The 18932-nt window shown below is 37.4% G+C and overlaps 1 protein-coding gene across 4 annotated transcripts in view; it reads right to left on the reverse strand.

The window, feature by feature from the left end:
- The window catches only part of LOC149812611 (uncharacterized), a 28366-nt gene extending 10175 nt beyond the window's left edge, over positions 1 to 18191 (reverse strand). For 3 of the 4 annotated variants that reach the window (XM_089992209.1, XM_089992207.1, XM_089992210.1), the window contains exons 1-2: positions 18056 to 18191; positions 16867 to 17196 (exon numbers count right to left, since the gene is read on the reverse strand). In XM_089992209.1, the coding sequence (XP_089848335.1) occupies positions 16867 to 17196; positions 18056 to 18058 (333 nt within the window). In that variant the 5' untranslated portion in view covers positions 18059 to 18191. Of the gene's footprint in view, positions 1 to 16613; positions 16629 to 16866; positions 17197 to 18055 lie in introns of those variants that run through there. The other variant, XM_089992211.1, reaches the window with a different exon arrangement.
- Between the last annotated feature and the right edge of the window lie 741 nt (positions 18192 to 18932).

Consider the following 18932-nt stretch of genomic DNA (forward strand, 5'->3'; position numbering starts at 1 on the left):
TTGCTCCATTTTCTTGATTCTTGAGGTTCTTCACTTAAGGCGGCCACCTTTTTAATTTTGGGACACTCCGGTCTTATATGCCCTGGTTCCTTACAATGATGATAAATATTTTTACCTTTGTATCCTCCTCCATTATGTCCTTCCCCATTGAACTTTTTCTCAAAGCGAGGTGGTTTATATGTTTTCACAAAGTTTCTGGGTCTTGTTATGGTAAGAACCTCATCATTAGACTTGTGCATTCCAAGTCTTGTCTCTTCTTTACAAATTTGAGTAAGGGCCTCACTTATAGAAGGAGTAGTGGTCCTATGAAGTAAGGAAGATCTTACTTACTCAAACTCCGGTCGAAGACCATAAAGAAAGGAGAAAAGATTTTCTCTTTCGATTTGGGACATTCTCATATCAATAGCCGAACCTTCCCATTTTGGTTCCAACATAGCTAATTCATCCCAAATAGGGGATAAGATACCGTAAAAATCTCTCATACTTTTGCCTCATTGTTTAAAATTGTGCACCTTATCTTAGAGATAATAGAGTCTAGCCATGTTCTTTTGGATAAAGGTAATTTTTAGAAAATCCCATGCATCGCATGCCTTCTTGAACTTGATGATATTGGTGGCGATTTTAAACTCCATGGTATTCATAAACCATGAGAGTATTTGTGCATTGCTTGGTTCCCAATCTTCCATTTTATTTTGATATTCTTACAAGGCTTTCTCCCTTTTCTTCTTTGGACAAGGCCTTGACTTGATCTCATTCTCTTCTTGTCAAAATGAGTTGTGGTTCACAAGTAGAACCACTAACAAAACCCCATAATTTTTTACCCTTGATGTGAATTTTCATCGTCGTTGCCCACATCAAGTAATTGGTTTCATTGAGCTTGTAAGTGATGACGGTGGCCGACTTTCTTTCTCCCATGATGAATACTTGAATATTTGAGCTTGTAGGATTGAAGAGCACTTCTTCACGTGAAGTAGATACGTGATTCACCTTCTCTCAAGAGCCAAGCTCTGATACCATGAAATGAATCAAGGATGCGTGAATATAATGCCAACAAAGAGCTATACAAGTGCACAACAAAGTCGTGACCATTAATGGATCGATTACAATCACATAAAAAGTAAAAACACAAAGGCACAAAAGCCTATATGAGAAGGATTTTATATAAGCTCACAAAATGCTTCTAAGAGCATAGAGAAACAATAAGAGGGATAGAGCCTCACTCAAGTAGTGGGAGGTAGTCCAACTGTCGTTAGACTACCTTCCAACGGTCATAATTATGATCGTTGGGAGGTAGTCCCAACAGTCATAATATGACTGTTACAAAGATTTTAAAATAAACAAAGAAAAAGAAAAAAAAATATTACACTTATGTCTCTAGTGGACTGTACTACATACAAAAAAACAGAAATACCGTTGTCAGGTATTTGTATACATATAATTTTAACACTCTGTAGGATAGGAGCGCGTTGTGGCACGCTACGTTCTAGATCCCCCTCATCCGCATAGAACGGTTTAAGGTTGCACACGTGGAACATTAGGCGCACATTGAAGTTTGGGGGCAAATCTAACTTATACGCTAGGTTGCTCACTTTCTTGGTGATGGTGAATGGTCCTTCGTACTTTCTGATCAGCCCGTGGTGTCATCCACAGAAGATGCATGTGAGATCCGGATGAGCTTCACCAACACATGGTCCCCAACACGGAAGCCAGCGGGACGTTGATGCTTATCTACCCATTTTTTTATCCTCTTGGCCGTTTTGTGCAGAAGTGTCTTCGTGATGCAGGCCACGTTGGAGGAGGAGTGAAAACAACAGCCCATCGTGAATCAGTGTGGCCCAACTCTTTATTAATCTCAATAAGGTTCAATAATTAATGGGGAAACAATCAACAGTAAAGAAATGAAGGGAAAACAGAATGCAAATAAATAATGAAGAAACAAGAATGCAGGAAAGAAAAGTGACAGGCTGAAGCTTTTCAAAAAATCTCCCCCTCCACACAACCCTAAGACCGGGTTTTTATAGCTGCTGGTGGATCCGGGTCTCGAGTCCAGTCTAGGACCCGGATAGGATCCAAATCGTTGTTCATTTGTTGTTGTGTCTGTGACGTCGGGGACGTTCCAGACCTGCTATACATCATTCTCCCCTGGTTGGAAAGTCGGCTCTGACGACTTGTTGTCACCACGGTATGCATGGCAACATGTATCAATATTTCTGGACGATTCCAAATTAAAGCCTGTAGATTGGTTTTGAAATTGATCGTCTATACCATCTGCTATGGCACCCCATGAAAGCACAAGCTGAATTTCTGTCCCTCCAGCACGCGGTCTTAAGGGTTTGGCTAGAATCCCAACAATACAAGCATGCTTACCAAAAACTGGACCACCTGCTGAAAACTTCACTATATCTGCCCCAAATGCATGGTGGCTCTGCTCACCGTCCATAGAGAAATCCCCATTCAGGATCTTGTTCCCAAAAACAAACCCAAACAGCTTCAAAAGATCAATTAATGTTGGAATGATCAATGTTCCGTAAAGAGGCTCGCCATTCCCCATTGTTGAAACCATAATAATATTATTTGCAGTCAATTCCCAAACTGTTTCGACCAATGGAAGGTCTAAGTAATCAGGTCCCTTTGAGTCAGTATCTTCAAGAAGACGCATCAGAGATTGTGTCACACCCCCAGCCTTGATATTATTTTCAGGATAGGCATTCACACCTTTATTATCCATTTTTGGCAATTCAAGATGGTCTATTGTTTGAGTACCATTGTCCTTTCCTTCATTTACCTTTGAATTGTGGAGCAAGGCATGGTTATCTGTTGTTAGATGGGATTCACGCTGAGGGTGCATCGGCTGGCTTGTTTTTACGAAGATGGGATTCATGCAAGCCGTTGCGCTGTCAACTGGATCTGCTACCGGCGTTGGTGTTAAAAATGCGCGTTGTTCCATCGTTGATTCAAGAACGACCAACCGATCTTCGATTCCATCCATTCGTTTTGACAAACCGGCTACCTCTTTCTCTAGGCGTAGCATATCTTCTTGCATCTCCGTCACCATGTCGAGCATCCGCTTCATGATCTTCTCTCGTGCCTTTCCGTTCGTAAGGCTCTGATACCATTTGATGCAGGCCACGTTGGAGGAGGAGTGAAAACAACAGCCCACCGTGAATCGGTGTGGCCCAACTCTTTATTAATCTTAATAAGGTTCAATAATTAAAGGGGAAACAATCAACAGTAAAGAAATGAAGGGAAAACAGAATGCAAATAAATAATGAAGAAACAAGAATGCAGGAAAGAAAAGTGACGGCTGAAGCTTTTCAAAAAATCTCCCCCTCCACGCAACCCTAAGACCGGGTTTTTATAGCTGCTGGTGGATCCGGGTCTCGGGTCCAGTCTAGGACCCAGATGAGACCCAAATCGTTGTTCATTTGTTGTTATGTATGTGACGTCGGGGACGTTCCGGACCTGCTATGCATCACTTCGTCAGCTCGGTCTGCTCATACCACTCTCGAACAAACTGATAGGAAAAAGATGGCCTTCCCTTCTTCTACGTGGCTAGAGTGTGTGGGGTCAACGGTTGTTGTCTCGTAGCTACCTCGAACGACCTGTGGCCTGAAGACTCACTCTTGCCTATTTCTAGCATCTCGTCCAGTTGTCTGCACAGCTCCTTCAATTTAGTCAGCCCCATGCGATAAGGGACCATGGCAGAAGGCTTCGCTCCTGGGGTCAACTCTACTTTGTAGTCGACCTTGCATCTCGACGGCAGACGCTTCGGCAATTCCGAGGGCATAACTCCTCAAAAATCAGCCAATAGTGGGGCAAGGGTCGGCAGTACTGCTGTTTCCACCTTCATTTTTTCAGTGCGCACAGCGATGGGGAAGGTTTGATCTCCCTGCTTGACACATTTTTTCAATTGCACACCAGATAGCATTGAAGACTTGCCTCCAAGAGTAAGGCACTGCACCGTGTGTGAAAAGTTTGGCCCCATATGTAAAAAGACCTTGCAAACAATCAAGTTTTCAAATAACTTGATATTTCAAATGATAGCATAAAATAGCATTCAAATGCTTTACACCACAAAAGAAAAGTGCAGTAAATGCACTGTTTTAATAAATGTGAGGAGACAAAACTCCTCTCTCAGTTACCCTTTACAATGGGTTCACATAGCCCTTATTTATAAGGCTTACAATCACTTAAAGATAAAGAGTCGTTGGGCTATTCTCAACAACTCTTATTAGAGCTGTTGAGAATCAGCCCAACATCTCTAATTTCAGACTGTACAACAGTCAGTGGCTGACTGTTATACACTGTACACAGTCAACTACTAACTGTGTACAGAAATATTACATAAAAAGAGAACAAAAATAAAAATGGAAAAATTATAAATATAAGAAAAATTAAAAAGGGAGAATTATAATCATATTAAAAAACATGAATATGCGTAAAATTTAGAAATGACTAAAATACCCCTACAGCTAATACAAGAAAGAAATATATATTTTATATATATAAGTAGATGGATTCATGTACATATATATGAAATATATATGTATATGTATCTTCTTTTATATATATAAAATATATACAGAAAATACATTGTCTTATGAATTACAATTTAACACACCCCCTCAAACTTAGGGCATAATGACCGAAAGTTTGCCAAGAAGGAAGTTGAATCGTGGAGAGCACAACGATTTGGTGAAGAAATCTGTCAGTTGATATTCTGAAGTTACATATGGAAGATCTATGACTCCTTTCAGATATGCTTCTCGGACATAGTGGCAGTCCATCACAATGTTTTTGGTCCGCTCATGAAATGTGTGGTTTTTGGCAATATAAATTGCACTCTTGTTATCACAGCATAGCTTAGTGGGCCCTTCTACATTAATCCCCATATCTTCTAGTAGCTGATGAATCCATACAATCTCCATAGTAGTAGTCGCTATGGCTCGGTATTTAGCTTCGGTAGAGGATAACGATACCTTTTGTTGTTTTTTACATCTCCATGAGATTAGTGAGTCTCCTAAAAACACACAAAAGCCAGTGGTGGAGTGACGGTTTTTATCGATCGCAATTGGATCACTCTCTATTTATTATTCGAGGTAAGGAGTTTACTACCTTCTTGTTGATACATGTTGATGATATAATTATTACAGGAAGTAGTGAGAATCATGTTCAAGAAACTAAAGATCTTCTGAGTCAAAGGTTCAAAATGAAAGACCTTGGGAACCTTTGGTATTTTCTTGGAGTAGAGGTGGATAATCAAGGAAATAAACTTACTTTAACCCAACATAAATACACCCTGGATATGTTAGAAAAGGGTGGAATGAAAGATTGCAAGCCTCTTGCTACTCCTAGTGCGCTTAACCAAAAACTAAGTCTGCAAGACGAAGACTTGTATCATGATCCCACCAAATATCGGAGTCTAGTAGGAATGCTTCAATATCTTACCTTTACCAGGCCCGATATTACCTATTCAGTCAATCAAGTTTCTCAATTCATGCATAAGCCAAGGACGGGACACATGGATGCAGTAAAAATGATACTGAGGTACTTGAAGAGTACTGTTGGAGATGGACTTTTGTACACCAAAAGCAGATCCATGAATATTGCTCATGACATCATTGTTTATTCAGATGCAGACTGGGTCGGGGATCCTGATGATCGAAAGTCAGTTTCAGGGTATGGCGTTTTCATTGGTGCCAATCTTGTTTCTTGGAGTAGTAGAAAACAGAAAGCAGTGGCTAGATCTAGCACAGAAGCAGAATACAGGGCGATGGTTGCTACTACAGCAGATGTAACATGAACTAGACATTTGTTGACAGAGCTAAAAGAGTCGATTGCTAATTGTTCTCTCTTTTGTGACAACCAAAGTGCTATTTAAATATCTCTCAATCCCATTCATCACAGCAAGACCAAGCACATTGAGATTGATCAGCATTTTATCAGGCAGAAGATTGAAGAAAAAGAGATTGAGCCTCATTATATTAAAACAGAAGACCAAGTGGTTGATTTGTTTACTAAAGGACTCACAAAGTGTCGTTTTTGGTTCCTAAAGAGCAAGTTGTCCATGATCCAAAATCATGCACAACTTGAGGGAGACTATTAAACAGTGTATTGTTTTGTATTTAAGTTTGGATCCGGATCCAAACTACTTGCATGTACCATGTCCACAACCTAATGGCATACTTGTAAATACCCTCAACCTAATTAGGGCTTTTGCCTATATATTAATGAAAGAGGTCACGGTTTCTCTTAACGAAAACTGTGACTCATTGCAGCCTCCTTTTCTCTTTCTTCTCTTAAATCTCTTGTTCGCAGATTCTGGAGAAAGCTAATACTTGGGACCTTGTTGTGTTGTCCCAAAGCAACAACTGGGTGACGTGACTCCTGGAAACGATGCTTTGATACCACTGTTAGAACCCGAACTCCCACTCCAGGCAAGCAGGACATGAAGCACGGCTCCAGAGAGAGGCGTGCACCATGAGCAGGAGGGGCGTGCAGTGTTGGGGGAGAGAGAGAGTTATCTCTCCTGATCGGTTACATAGGGAAGTGTGAAGTGAATAGGGGGTCAAAAGCAAGGGAGGGAGAAAAGGCATTCCCTCCTAATCGATGATGGGTATGGAAGAAGAGGCGAGGGAGAAATACGTTCTCTCAAAGAACAAGAACATAAACAAAAAACGAAGCTTAGAAAAATCTCTAAATAAACTTCACTGAAAATAAACTAAGTAAGATACATCTATATATAGATTTATAAAAAGACAAAATAACAAAATATATGACTAGATAAGAGTCTAGGGGGGCGTCTCACCAGAGTCCTGAGCATAACTCCAAGCTTGGCGGGTTTCACTAGGAGTCCTGGGAGTAAGGAAAACTCCCTCTGCGCATTCCCAACAGGGCGAGACTCCAGTTGGGTAGGTCCTGGTTGGGGCGGATCTGGATGTTCGGACCCAGGGCAGGAAAAGGTCTGTAACACCTTAACATTGAAAAAATTAATTGCTTTTGAACTTTGTGGCAAGCTTACTCCATAATTCACAGAAAGACATTTGATTGTAGAGGCTTGTTGGGATTTCCTCACTTTCTAAGATCAGGTCCTAGTTGATTATCAAAAAAAAGAACTAGCCCTAGTTTCATACTTGTACCCTAGCGGAAGAAGCTTCAAGGTTATATACCATACACAATATGAAACCACCCTCATATCTTGTCTGCAGTTGCCAATAAAGTGCCCCCCACATCCCACATCAATAAGGTCTGTCATCCACTCTCTTAAATTGTTTAATAGGCTATCTTAATAGAAAATCGAACTTTGTTGTAGATCTTTTGGCATGAAACCGATTGATTGTCAAAATTATAATTCATTTTTTAAGCACTTCTTTATTTCTCTTTCCTATAGCATTATAGTATGATTTGTGAACTTAACATATTCTCAAAAATATAATTCATTTTCTAAAAATTGCTTTATTATTCTTCCCTATTGCATTCTAGTATGGTTCATAAATTTAACAACCTATAATTAGCAAAATTTTGAATGCAGCCCCTCTCATATATAAGGAACAACGTATTCTTTGATTTGGCATGACACTTTTTTTCTTACCATCATTACTAAAGTACAAGCCAAACAGAAGGAACAGTCAGCTGCTTAGACTATCTACCACCATTATTTTCCTACACTGGACTCCAGAAAATACCAGAAGAAGTTTAGAAAAAGATAAAGATAACAGCCTCTGAGTCAAACAATATGAGAACTGAGAATGCAATCTATACCCATTTAACAGGAATATTTAAAGATAAAATGGAAGAGAATAGGTACCTTCTATTAATATTTTATATGGTACAAGCTTAATCCAAGAGAGATGTTCAAAACTTTGAGTTACTAGTGTAACTTCATGATGCATACAAATTAATTTCCCAAAGGAAGCTCTTACGATCTTCCTCTACGAGACATGGCACAAAATAATCCTTCCAAACATGAAAACCATAATAACAAAGGCATTTGACATTCAGCTTAGCAGTATCCTAGAATGAAAACTATTCTTCCCAGTTGCAGTCACCTGCTTTTCTGAATCAGACCTTACATAGTCAACTCTTAGCTCCTCTTTCCCAATTCTTTTCCCATTTCAACTTGCAACTGCAGTGCCAGCATCATCTGACTTCACATAATCAACCCAAGCAATGCTTAGATCCTGATCAAACTTAAAACGTTCAAGAACTCCAATTTTATGGAATTCATTCTCCAATTCTTTTCCAGATACAGAGGGACAAATGCCAGTCACATGCAAATGTCGACTGGGCTTAGCCTATGCCAGAAAGTAAGCAAGAATAATTTTATGACTTTTATTCTGCTAATAACAGAAGCACCGCATAAAACCAATGGAACAGAGAAAACAGAATTGATCACAATTCAATCTTCAAGCAAATTGAACTTGTTGCAGTAACAAAATGGAAACGAAGGCCAATCTCTGCTTATATGAATTGAAAAGGATATTTTAGATATTCAAAATAGAACAAAGTAGATGGAAGAACTAAAACATAAGATAGATTACAAAATAAATTTTGTCGAGCGAGATACCTAGGATAAGCAAAAACTGGAAAAAGGATGACGTGTACAAAGTATTTGACAGAATGTCACATAAACCATATGTTAACTTTTCCTTACACAATTTGAAGAAGAAGCAAACTGTTGTAATATGTAAACTATATCAGGGACTTCATGATTCAAATGAAATCATATTAAATCCTGCATATTGTGAGGGGAATGTTTCCCCATCTATAAAATCCAACATCAATGTGGCAGGCAATCATATGCCTTTTACTTCAAGCAAAAATCTCTTTTTCCAACACTATAAAACAAATTTATCATGTTATTTTTCCATATTTTCTGGACTAAACAGTATGGTGCATACAACTGATTCTCCATCATATAATGGATGCTGAATTGACTGTTTCTTCACAAGCTTATTCTTACCTGAACATATTGTATGGTAATTGGAAAGTAGTATTTGGACTAGGTTGCAATTTGCTGAGAATGTTGGCTCATGGCCAAATTGTTAACTTGTATAGCTGTTATATATATACGAATGCATATGTACATATGTTTTAATATGTATATACATTATGTATGTATGTGTTGACATATATATATATATATATATATATATATATATATATATATATATATATATATATATATATATATATTTCCTTTATATTTCTATGTATTTGTCTTTCTCTTTGTAATAGGTTGTGCCCATTAGGGGCATTTTTGTCTTTGCCTTTTCTTGTAATAAGTGACGCCCATTAGGGGCATTTTTGCATTTTTTTATTTTTTATTTTGAATATGTTCTAGCCATTGGGACTAGCCCAACTAGCTGTTGGGACAGTCCTCTTACTCCCTCTATCTATTTATATGGGGTCTCTCCCATGTGTTTGGTTACTGGTAAGCTTGTCTTATGCATTTTAAGTGTAAATAAATTATTATTTTTTATCTTGTGCTCTCTTGTGTACTATTATGAGATATTGTGAGTGTACCCTTGTGGCCTTGTATTTGCCCATTGGTGGCTAGCGTATTGCCTTTGTGGACTTGTGCATGTGTGCTTTCTTGTATGCTCTTAGTAGCATTGTGAGTGTATTTGTGTTTGTGCTTCATTACACAAATAAAATTAAGATCTTGCAAGCATCGATTTCTTTTTTTGTAACTAGATTGTGAAAAATATGCTCCAAAGGACACATTAGAAGTATGTCAATGAAGCCAATCAGAAGAGGAGGCCAACCCAAGTACCAACTACCAACACAAACTGATGTCATAAAAAACTACATATACATTTGCTTTAATTCAGACAAATAGATGAAAGACTAAATTAGCCACATATGAAACCATTTATTCTTTAATGGAAAGCTAATTTTTAATTAAAAAGCTGGTGAAGGGTCACAAAAACATAAAGCAAACCAGAGAAGGGAAATTTTCCAGTCCCACGAATCCTAGGATAAACTAACCACCAGTCCCAGCCAGTAGATTTAGCAACAGGATAATTGGCCCCTCATACACTGCAGTGAATTCCAGTCAAACAGCCGTGTACATCTTCAAAGATTCTCCTATTTCTCTCGAATAATGTACCACCAGGCCAGTGATATGCACTATTTCCATATAAGAAACCATTTTTTCTTTTTTATTCTCACCCAAGGAGCTAACTACTCCATTCCAGCCAGCCACATGTCGAGGTTGAATCCCCATAAGCAATCTTAAGCAACTAAAACCACATTTAGACGCTCAAGTATGGCTTCAGTGATGAAGATGAGGGAGAATCCTCCATAATTGGCACTACTTGACCAAATATTAAGCCTTGCTTCCAACATATATTTATCTATTTAACTTCATATTAATTGTTCTCATGATTGAAAACATAGCCATAATTAAAAGTTGTTGTGCTCTGATTTTGCTTCAGGGTCAACAATGGATATAAATCATACTTGTGATTTTACCAATTTTTGTGTATAAATACCTCACACACGCACACACATGCATGCATATGGCAATTTTCATCACAATTTAAATATTTGCTGATATGTGAGAGGGCTTGTGGGATAATTGCTAATTACACCTTGTCTCACTTGTATGCAGATCCACAATCACTGATAATGCAATATCTTCAGGTGCACAAGTTAATTGCAAGTAATTGTATTCTTTGATTTTGCTGAATCATGTGTTGCCTTCACCATTTCTGTCAAGACTTGTTTCCTCAACTTATGGATATGCATTTATAATGTTACCTTTGTTTCCTCTCATTTTTAAGCTAAATGGGCCCACATTACCAAGAAGATTGGAGCAGATACATGGTACCCCATCACAAAAGAACATATGGTTTTTCTTTTCACTTTTCCTTCCTTTTTTTTTTTTTTGGGGGGGGGGGGGGGGGAAGGGAGTTTGGTTGGAGAATGGAGAAAGAGAGTCGTGGAAATGCTACCAAAATTCATGTGCATGCAAGCAACAAATTGACAAAAGCAAGCCTCAACATTTATGGAACAGGACTTATTCAGCATATTTTTGGTGAATTTGAAGTGACACATTTAGCAGGCGAGCAGTCTTAAAGTAAGAATTTTTAGATCTTAGATAAATTATGAAACTTTGTTAAAAGGAAAAAAAATGTCACATTGAAAAGGTACTGCATATACCAGAGGACATTTTAGTCAGCCGGGTATGGGACCCAAGCTATGGACTAATTTGAGAAACTTACTTTTGCATTCACAATAACTAACAGATTGTGCAACTGTTGAGACAGAACTCCTGCATAAAATTGTTATTATATTAAAGAAGTTCAACCACTTCTGTCCTCATAATGATGAGAGTGACACGTAACTTCAGCCACTATGTTCAGTTTAGGATACTATAATAGTTAGCTTGGGCTTATGCTGCTACCAGAGAATCAAATGCTATCATAGGCAACATTACCATCAAATGGAGTTTATATTTATAAAAGATGCATTTTTTACCAATAACCAGTTACTGAAGTTAACCACCATGCCCATCAACCTGATATTGTGGTTTAGACACCCCAGTGAAGAATGAATCATTTAACATAGCAGAAGCAAATGCACAATGCCCTATCCAAACATGAGGCAAAAGCATATGCCCAAAGTGAAATACATGATATATCCTTATCTTTTGCATGGTAATGCTAATCATTTTTAGTGTCGTGATCAAAGCTAACAAGCATTAACCCAAAAGTGCCATTTCATCAGTCACTTGTGTCAATCTGAAAAGCAGGCACATGAGTTAATCACTGCACGTCCTATAAAAAGAAATATTGCATATACATGTTATTAGGGATGCACACGAGCCGAGCCTGGCCTGTTCGAACTCGGCTCAGTGCAAAACATTTCTGTCCAAGCTCGGCTTGAGCTCGGAGCCAAGCTTGAATGACTTTGTCGGGACTCGGCTCGGTTCCGAGCTCGAGCCAAGCTTAAAGGCATTCCAAAAAAATTTATTTTTTAAAAATATTGACAGTGGGTTTTGAACCCTAACCCTCTCTCAAGTTTCTCAAGTGACCCACCACTAAGTTAAAGCACATATTTTAGTCATTAACACCGAAAATAATATATACATACTAAAAGTACTCTATATTAACAACAGGAAAGCTGAAAAAACGGGATTCGAAATACGAACCTTTTGATAAAAACCCAACAGCCTACCCATTACACTAATAATAACTTGTTGAATAGAATTGCAAATATATTATATATACTTGTACCAAGCCTTATCGAGCCTACCGGGTTTTATCAAGCTCGGTAGTCTGATCAAGCTTGGATTGTTTGCTCGTCCGAGCCTTAGAACCATGTTCAAGCTTGGCTCATTTAAAGAACAGACAAGCTTCGAGCCGAGCTCGAGCCGGCTCGGTTCGTTGTGCATCCCTACATGTTATAGTAGCAATTCAAATTGAAGAAGATATAAGATATTGGTTTGTGATTATCTTACATCGATTCAAATTGAAGAAGACATTGGTTTGTGATTATCTTACATGCAAAATTAGATGATGTCTAAGAATATTATTCTTGCCACTTGTTATAAGTCAAAGAATGTGCTACCCAAGAATAAAGATGCATGCTTGAAACAAAATTCCCAAATTGTTAAAATTTCAAGGTCATCTCCTGCATAATAAAGGGTGCTAAACACCTTGCAATTGAATGCTCTAGCTAAAGGCACCCAGTCTCCTTCATAATAAAGGGTACCAAACACCTTGCAATCGAATTCTCTAGCTAAAGGCACTGAGTTAACCTTTTTTCAAATGAATAAAAGATCTTATTAAAAATTTAACGTCGTACAGTGACAAGAAGTCACAAAAGCCACACAAAAAATCAAGCCTTACAGACCAGAAGCATCAATTACAACATTACAATTCTGCCAGTACCGGCCTAATCAATAGTCACCCTTCCCCTCATCTCTGTGTTGTATACAATCAAATGGAGCACCGAATTTTCAGATGAATAAAGGTGCTCAGCTAACTTCATCAACTTGTATTTAACTTTTCACGGTAGGTTAAAATCATTTGATCTATACCAATGATATAATATTAAAAACTCTACCTACGTGAAAACAAGTCTAATACAGTTCTAGAACTTCAATTTCAGGGAACACCTTCTCACATCAACAATAAGAAGACAGCAGAAACAGATGCTAACATCAACCGAGTCAAAACGGGAAGTTTCTTCTTACTTTTACCTTGATATATAAAGGCAACGAGGAAATTGTTACTGCTTAAGATGAAAATTGCTGAGATTGACAGGTAAGCGCCTACTTAGTTGTTGAGAGGTTTTTCTTTATTCCTAAAATGTGAATGTTATCTTCAGGTGAGATGGAGGCTGGTTCAGTTACACTGGTGCTCGTTAGAATCAAAATCTCAACAGGGATACTTTCTTATTGCAGACCCACCATGGAAGGGCCAAGTAGCTTAAGTGAATGGTGCTGGTGCAAGACATGAAAATTTTGGTGATAATTGGATATGAATGATAATGTGCTCCATGTAATGAAAACGACGGTTTGGAATTGCTGATGAGAAGAGTAATGAGATACGGCAATCACAACCTTGTTCATCAGACATTATTTGGTGTCGTTAGTGCTTCTTGCAATAATATAACAGTGATTGTAGTGGTAGGTCATGGTGCACACTTGTTCAATAGTCACCATCCACGAAAGTACAACAATGATTGTAGTGTTAGGTCACGGTGCACATTTGTTTATGCAATCACCATCTATGATTTGATGATGGTTGAGCACACAAGAAAGATGATACTGCTGGTGCACAACCATAATAATGCTCACACGTGCATGATTGATAAAAGCCAAGAGCAAGGAATATTGATGTGTTCTAGCCTATCACTTGAGGTCATTATAATTGAGTTGAGATAAATAATATTTATTTATAGAAATCACGAATAATAAATGTGCATCACAGATTCATCTTAAGCATAAAAATCATATGCGTGAAGTCTTGGAGGAAATATGGAGCAAGACGTAGTCATTGAATGTAATAGGAAAAAAGAACATTTTCAAAAATGGAAAAATTCAAATACAAGTTATTTGCATGTTCAGATGGTTAAGGAAAAATATTCCTATACTCTGTTGGCTTCTAGTATTACAAGCAGAGCATTGTTTTTAACCATTAAAATTTTGGAGGCTTCAAGGGGTGGAAAGCTGTTAGAGGTATAGTGTTTGTTGTATGTCCAGGGGGTAGAATGTGAGAGTTGTGTAGAATGTTGTAATGGATGGAAAGCTGGGCAGAGTATTGTGGGAACATAAAGATAATGTCGTTACACAAAGCCAATATATATTTGTCATGCTTCAATAAGTTTGTAGAAGCTCTCCAAAAATGTTAGTTAGATACATGTTAATGCAAGCTGCAAGTGAACTAACCAGAAAGTTTATGGTAACCATGACATCTTGCAACCCGTATGCTCATAAGTTTCTGAATTTTTCTTGCAAACACTGCAATATTCTGATTGAAAACCATAACAGACAACAAAATTGCCACAACAATAATTTCTAAGTTCCACATGCAATGAATCTCACCCAGAGAAACTTGCACATATAATCAGTTTGTGATAAATGCATATCAGAAAATGCACAAGAGTACACTCAAAATACACAATAAAACCAAATCCAGAATGCCAAGACAAAGGCAAATGCCATAAACCATTGTATTTATCCATTTTTGACAATCAAATCTCTATTTCAATGTATCCAAGTCTAACAAATTTCAAAAACCCTGCTCCAGAAACTCTATAGGCAAAAAGGGTTCACTACCAGTTCAATCAACAAGTAATTGCTAAAAATCATCAGGGTTCTGTCTAGCCAATAAATTAATAAATTTGAATAGCAATGTCATCATCCATCATGGTGACATTTTCCCAGATGCAGTTATAAATGTGAAATGAATATAAAAACTAAAAACACAAGATATTATCATCAATGCAATTTTTTATCAGTACTTTCTCCATCATGCAAGAACTTAGAAAAAACACATAAAATTACTTGTCTAATGGAAGGCACATTTTGCATAGAAGAACCCAACAAAGAAACTGACTTTCTAAATACATAAATAACAACTATTAACTTCAATACATTACTGTGAAAAGCCTGCACATAGAACATGATATTGCCTGAAATGCCTCCTCTAATAAGGAGACAAAATATTCTTAAAGCTCCACCTATATGCTCAAAACATATCCTCGAACATAATTTTTTGTTTCAGGCATGTGAAACAAGCTGGTATCCTGCTAAATGTATCAGTATGGTAAAAATCAGTTCTGCAGGAGCAAAACATATAACCTGGACGAAGAACAATTACAGCAGTTTCTGAAGGTCGGATCATATCGTTTACTATTAGTAGTCAATCACATACGACTTGCTCAAACATAATTCTAACATTAATATAACATAATATTAGTGGTTAATAGCATCAAAATCCCACAGAAACTCTTATAATCCTGATATCATACTGTGCATCACTGCCTCAAGCTACAGCCAATTTGATACCTCTAGTAATTATAAACTAGAATCATTGAAAAGTGTGTAATATGTATAAGTTGAATTGTACCACAGATGGATTCAGTTTGCAGTTTAATTATTCTAAGTGTTTGAATTCACCATAAGCCTCTTCCCATTCACTTATAGTGTAGATATTCATGTATAAGATGAATTGTACCACAGATGGATTCAGTTTGCAGTTTAATTATTCTAAGTTTTTGAATTCACCATAAGCCTCTTGCCATTCACTTAATAGTTTAGATATTCATGTTAACTTCAACATTTCAAGTGATGATTTGTGTGGTAGGATTGAAATGAGATTGGTGGCATGTACGTATCAGCTTCCAATATAGAGCATCCTCAAAAATTTAGCAAGTCTTCATTGCGTGAGAAGGAACTTAGTTGCTGTACCATGTGGTGTAATGTTCATATTAAACTGATTGTAGCAACACTGCTTGTGTAAGGGCTTGTAACTTTTTCCCCTCCTTTTGAAGCTTGATTTGTGCTAAAGTTGAAGGACAGGTCAAGTTTCATGCTTGGTATCAAGTGAAGTTGAACCCCGTACATGTCAGCTAAAGGATAAATAGTGATCAATTTATGCTGCTTAAGTTTGATTATTTGAATGTGCAAGCTTAAAAAATATCTTCAATTAGGATGAAAAGCCATGTAGCTCTGTAATTACTGAGCATTAGGAGAAAGAACTGTGCATCAGAATTTCTGTTTCAGGGTCACACATTCCACTTTGGTTGGTTACATGTGTGTTCGGCATCCATGCTCTTGCAGATTGTATATGAAAGCAGCCTCTCATTCTGATGGTATTAGCATTATGAATTGTGATAACATGAGTTTTTGTGGTATTCAGCATTGCTCATTAACCATAGGTGCATATATATGGTGCCAAATGTTTGTAACCGTAAATTTGTAGTATATAAGAGTGTCAAAGTCATCTGAATTATATTTAGAAAATGAATTGCATTATAGAATGACGAAAATGAATAAATTTCAACTGATTAGAATGAATTTAATTTGCTTTTATGTGGAACCAGAGGAAAAAATGAAGATGAGAAATAGCCGGGTAACATAAGAGTGAAATATGCACCTATAAGTAATGTTCTTTTGTTGTAGATCATGCAGTGCTAGCTTATTGACTAAAAACTCATGTTATAATTGTAAATGGTGTGCCCGCCGATATTTGCAACCTCAACAGCCATTCCCTAAGTCTCAACTACCAGATAATGATCTGCATGGAAACCTAATGAGAAACTGTACTGGCAGAGAAAGAACGGTTGATTGGACAATAAACGTGGAAATAAATAAAACCGTAACAATGATAAAACGGATTCAAAACTAACCCCCTTCGCAAATTCAATTTTCAGATCGAAACCCGCAACAGCAATGCCTTGAAGTTCTCGCATTGCGAGAGATGCATCCTCCTCTTTCCTAAAGTTAACAAAAGCATAGCCCCGGTTGGGATAGAGGGCTATGCTCTCGAGCTCGCCGAATCTCAAGAACTGTTCCGCGAGAATGCTCTCTGTTATACGTGGGTTTATATTGCCCACCCAGAGATGTCGAGACACTTGCGACTCGTTGTGATCCCTTCCAATTGCCGGCCCGAAATTGCCCTTCTCCTCGAATCTCGGTGCATACTCGCTATGGAATCTGTCTCTTCCACCCGCTCTAATCTGTATACCGACAAAACACCCAGTCAAAAACAAAACACGGAGATCTTCCACTTCACCCAAATCGCCTAAAAATGACTAAATAAGTTCAATTTATTCGAATCGAAATATACTATCCACACCAATGCTAGGATATATGTTCCTTTTGCGACAAAAACAATAACACGTTAACAGCAATTCATTCGCAGACGAGAAAATGTATGAACTATATTGAGAACCCTAGTGAACAAACACAACAAGAGTTAATATTACAAGCGAGAGAATCACAGTTAGACAAGCTAAATATAAAAGCAAATAGTTACTATACTTTATATTACGACCAGAATTACAATCGTTCACACACTGTATATGTATATATATAGAGAGAGAGGGTGAATTGAAAACAATCCTGTCATGAATCAAAACAAAAATCGATAATGAAAAAGAAATCAACCCATTTATCGCCCCCCAAAAAAAAGGGAAAAAAATGCAAACAAAGAGTACTACAGTTTTTTTTTTTGCGAGAAATAAAACCCTAAATTCCGCGATAAAATGGCCAAACCCCAGGAAAAAATACAAAGACACAAAATCAAATAGTAAAAATAATAAAAACATCAGAATGAAACGAGTTCGAAACCAGAAACTCCATTAACTAAAAATTCCAGCAAACACACAAACCAAGAAAAAAAATCAGCAAAAATATAAATAGTAAAAAAAAGAGAGCATGAGAAATCCCTCCATGAAACAGTAGTCCCTTCATTGTTAAGCAAATTTTACAAAAAATAAAAAACATAAAAAGAGGATAAGAAATCAAATGGAACAGCAATGAATCTCACCCAAAACAAGAAACCCTAGAATGCTCGATTGATATCTTAATTCTTACCATCTTTTTCAGGAGTTCCCTTTCGAACCTCTTGAGAGAGAACGAAGCAAAAATGAAAGAAAAAAAAAACACGAAAAAAACAAATCTCTCTTGCTTCTCTTCCTTCCCTAACTAGACGACGGCGACGATTTTTTTTATTTCGACCTCCCTTTTTATTTTTACGCTCAGTTTTTATCGCTTTTTTTATCAGGCACTCCGACCAATCACCCAGATCCGGCCGGCATGGAAAGGAAAAAAATAGGGCGGTCTTCTTGGTCAATGACGAACGTGACCCTTTGCGATCGCCCAGTCAAAGCTCGGTCAGTCAATTTATAAATCCAATGTTTTCACATGTATTTCTGAGATTCAACCTTACCTTATCCGATTTGATTCGAATCTGGATCTGGGTTCAGACTTACTATTTACATTTCAGCTTTGGATTAAGATCTGGCAAAATTTGATCTGAATCCAACCTGTTCTAACTGTCAGACTCATGAGCCTAAATTGAACTAGAACAGGTCATGAGTCTATTCACGTTGAACCACCCATGTCAGCTAGGGCTCAGTATGTGTCCAGCCCACCAAAATTCAGGACGAGCTGCCCGTGGCTTGTGGGTTGTCCAATGCAATGCCCACTCTTCAGTCTCTCTAATTCTGCACGCATGTTTGGTATGAGATTTGGGCTTTCATGCATTGGTCCATAGTGATAAACGTTTTAAACGGCAATTTCTCGTTTCTCAACAACTCACGAGAATTTGAAATTTTTTTATAAATCTCATGTTTTTTTTGGGCAAAATCTGGGCAATAAAAAATTTAAAAATATAAAATTTATTTTTTATAAGAAATTATTAATAAAAATTATTTAAAAATAAAAATACACATTTTTTCATGATAAATAG

The sequence above is a fragment of the Nuphar pumila genome, chromosome 16, assembly GCF_984573655.1.
Source record: "Nuphar pumila chromosome 16, dmNupPumi1.hap1.1, whole genome shotgun sequence".
Taxonomy (NCBI): domain Eukaryota; kingdom Viridiplantae; phylum Streptophyta; class Magnoliopsida; order Nymphaeales; family Nymphaeaceae; genus Nuphar; species Nuphar pumila.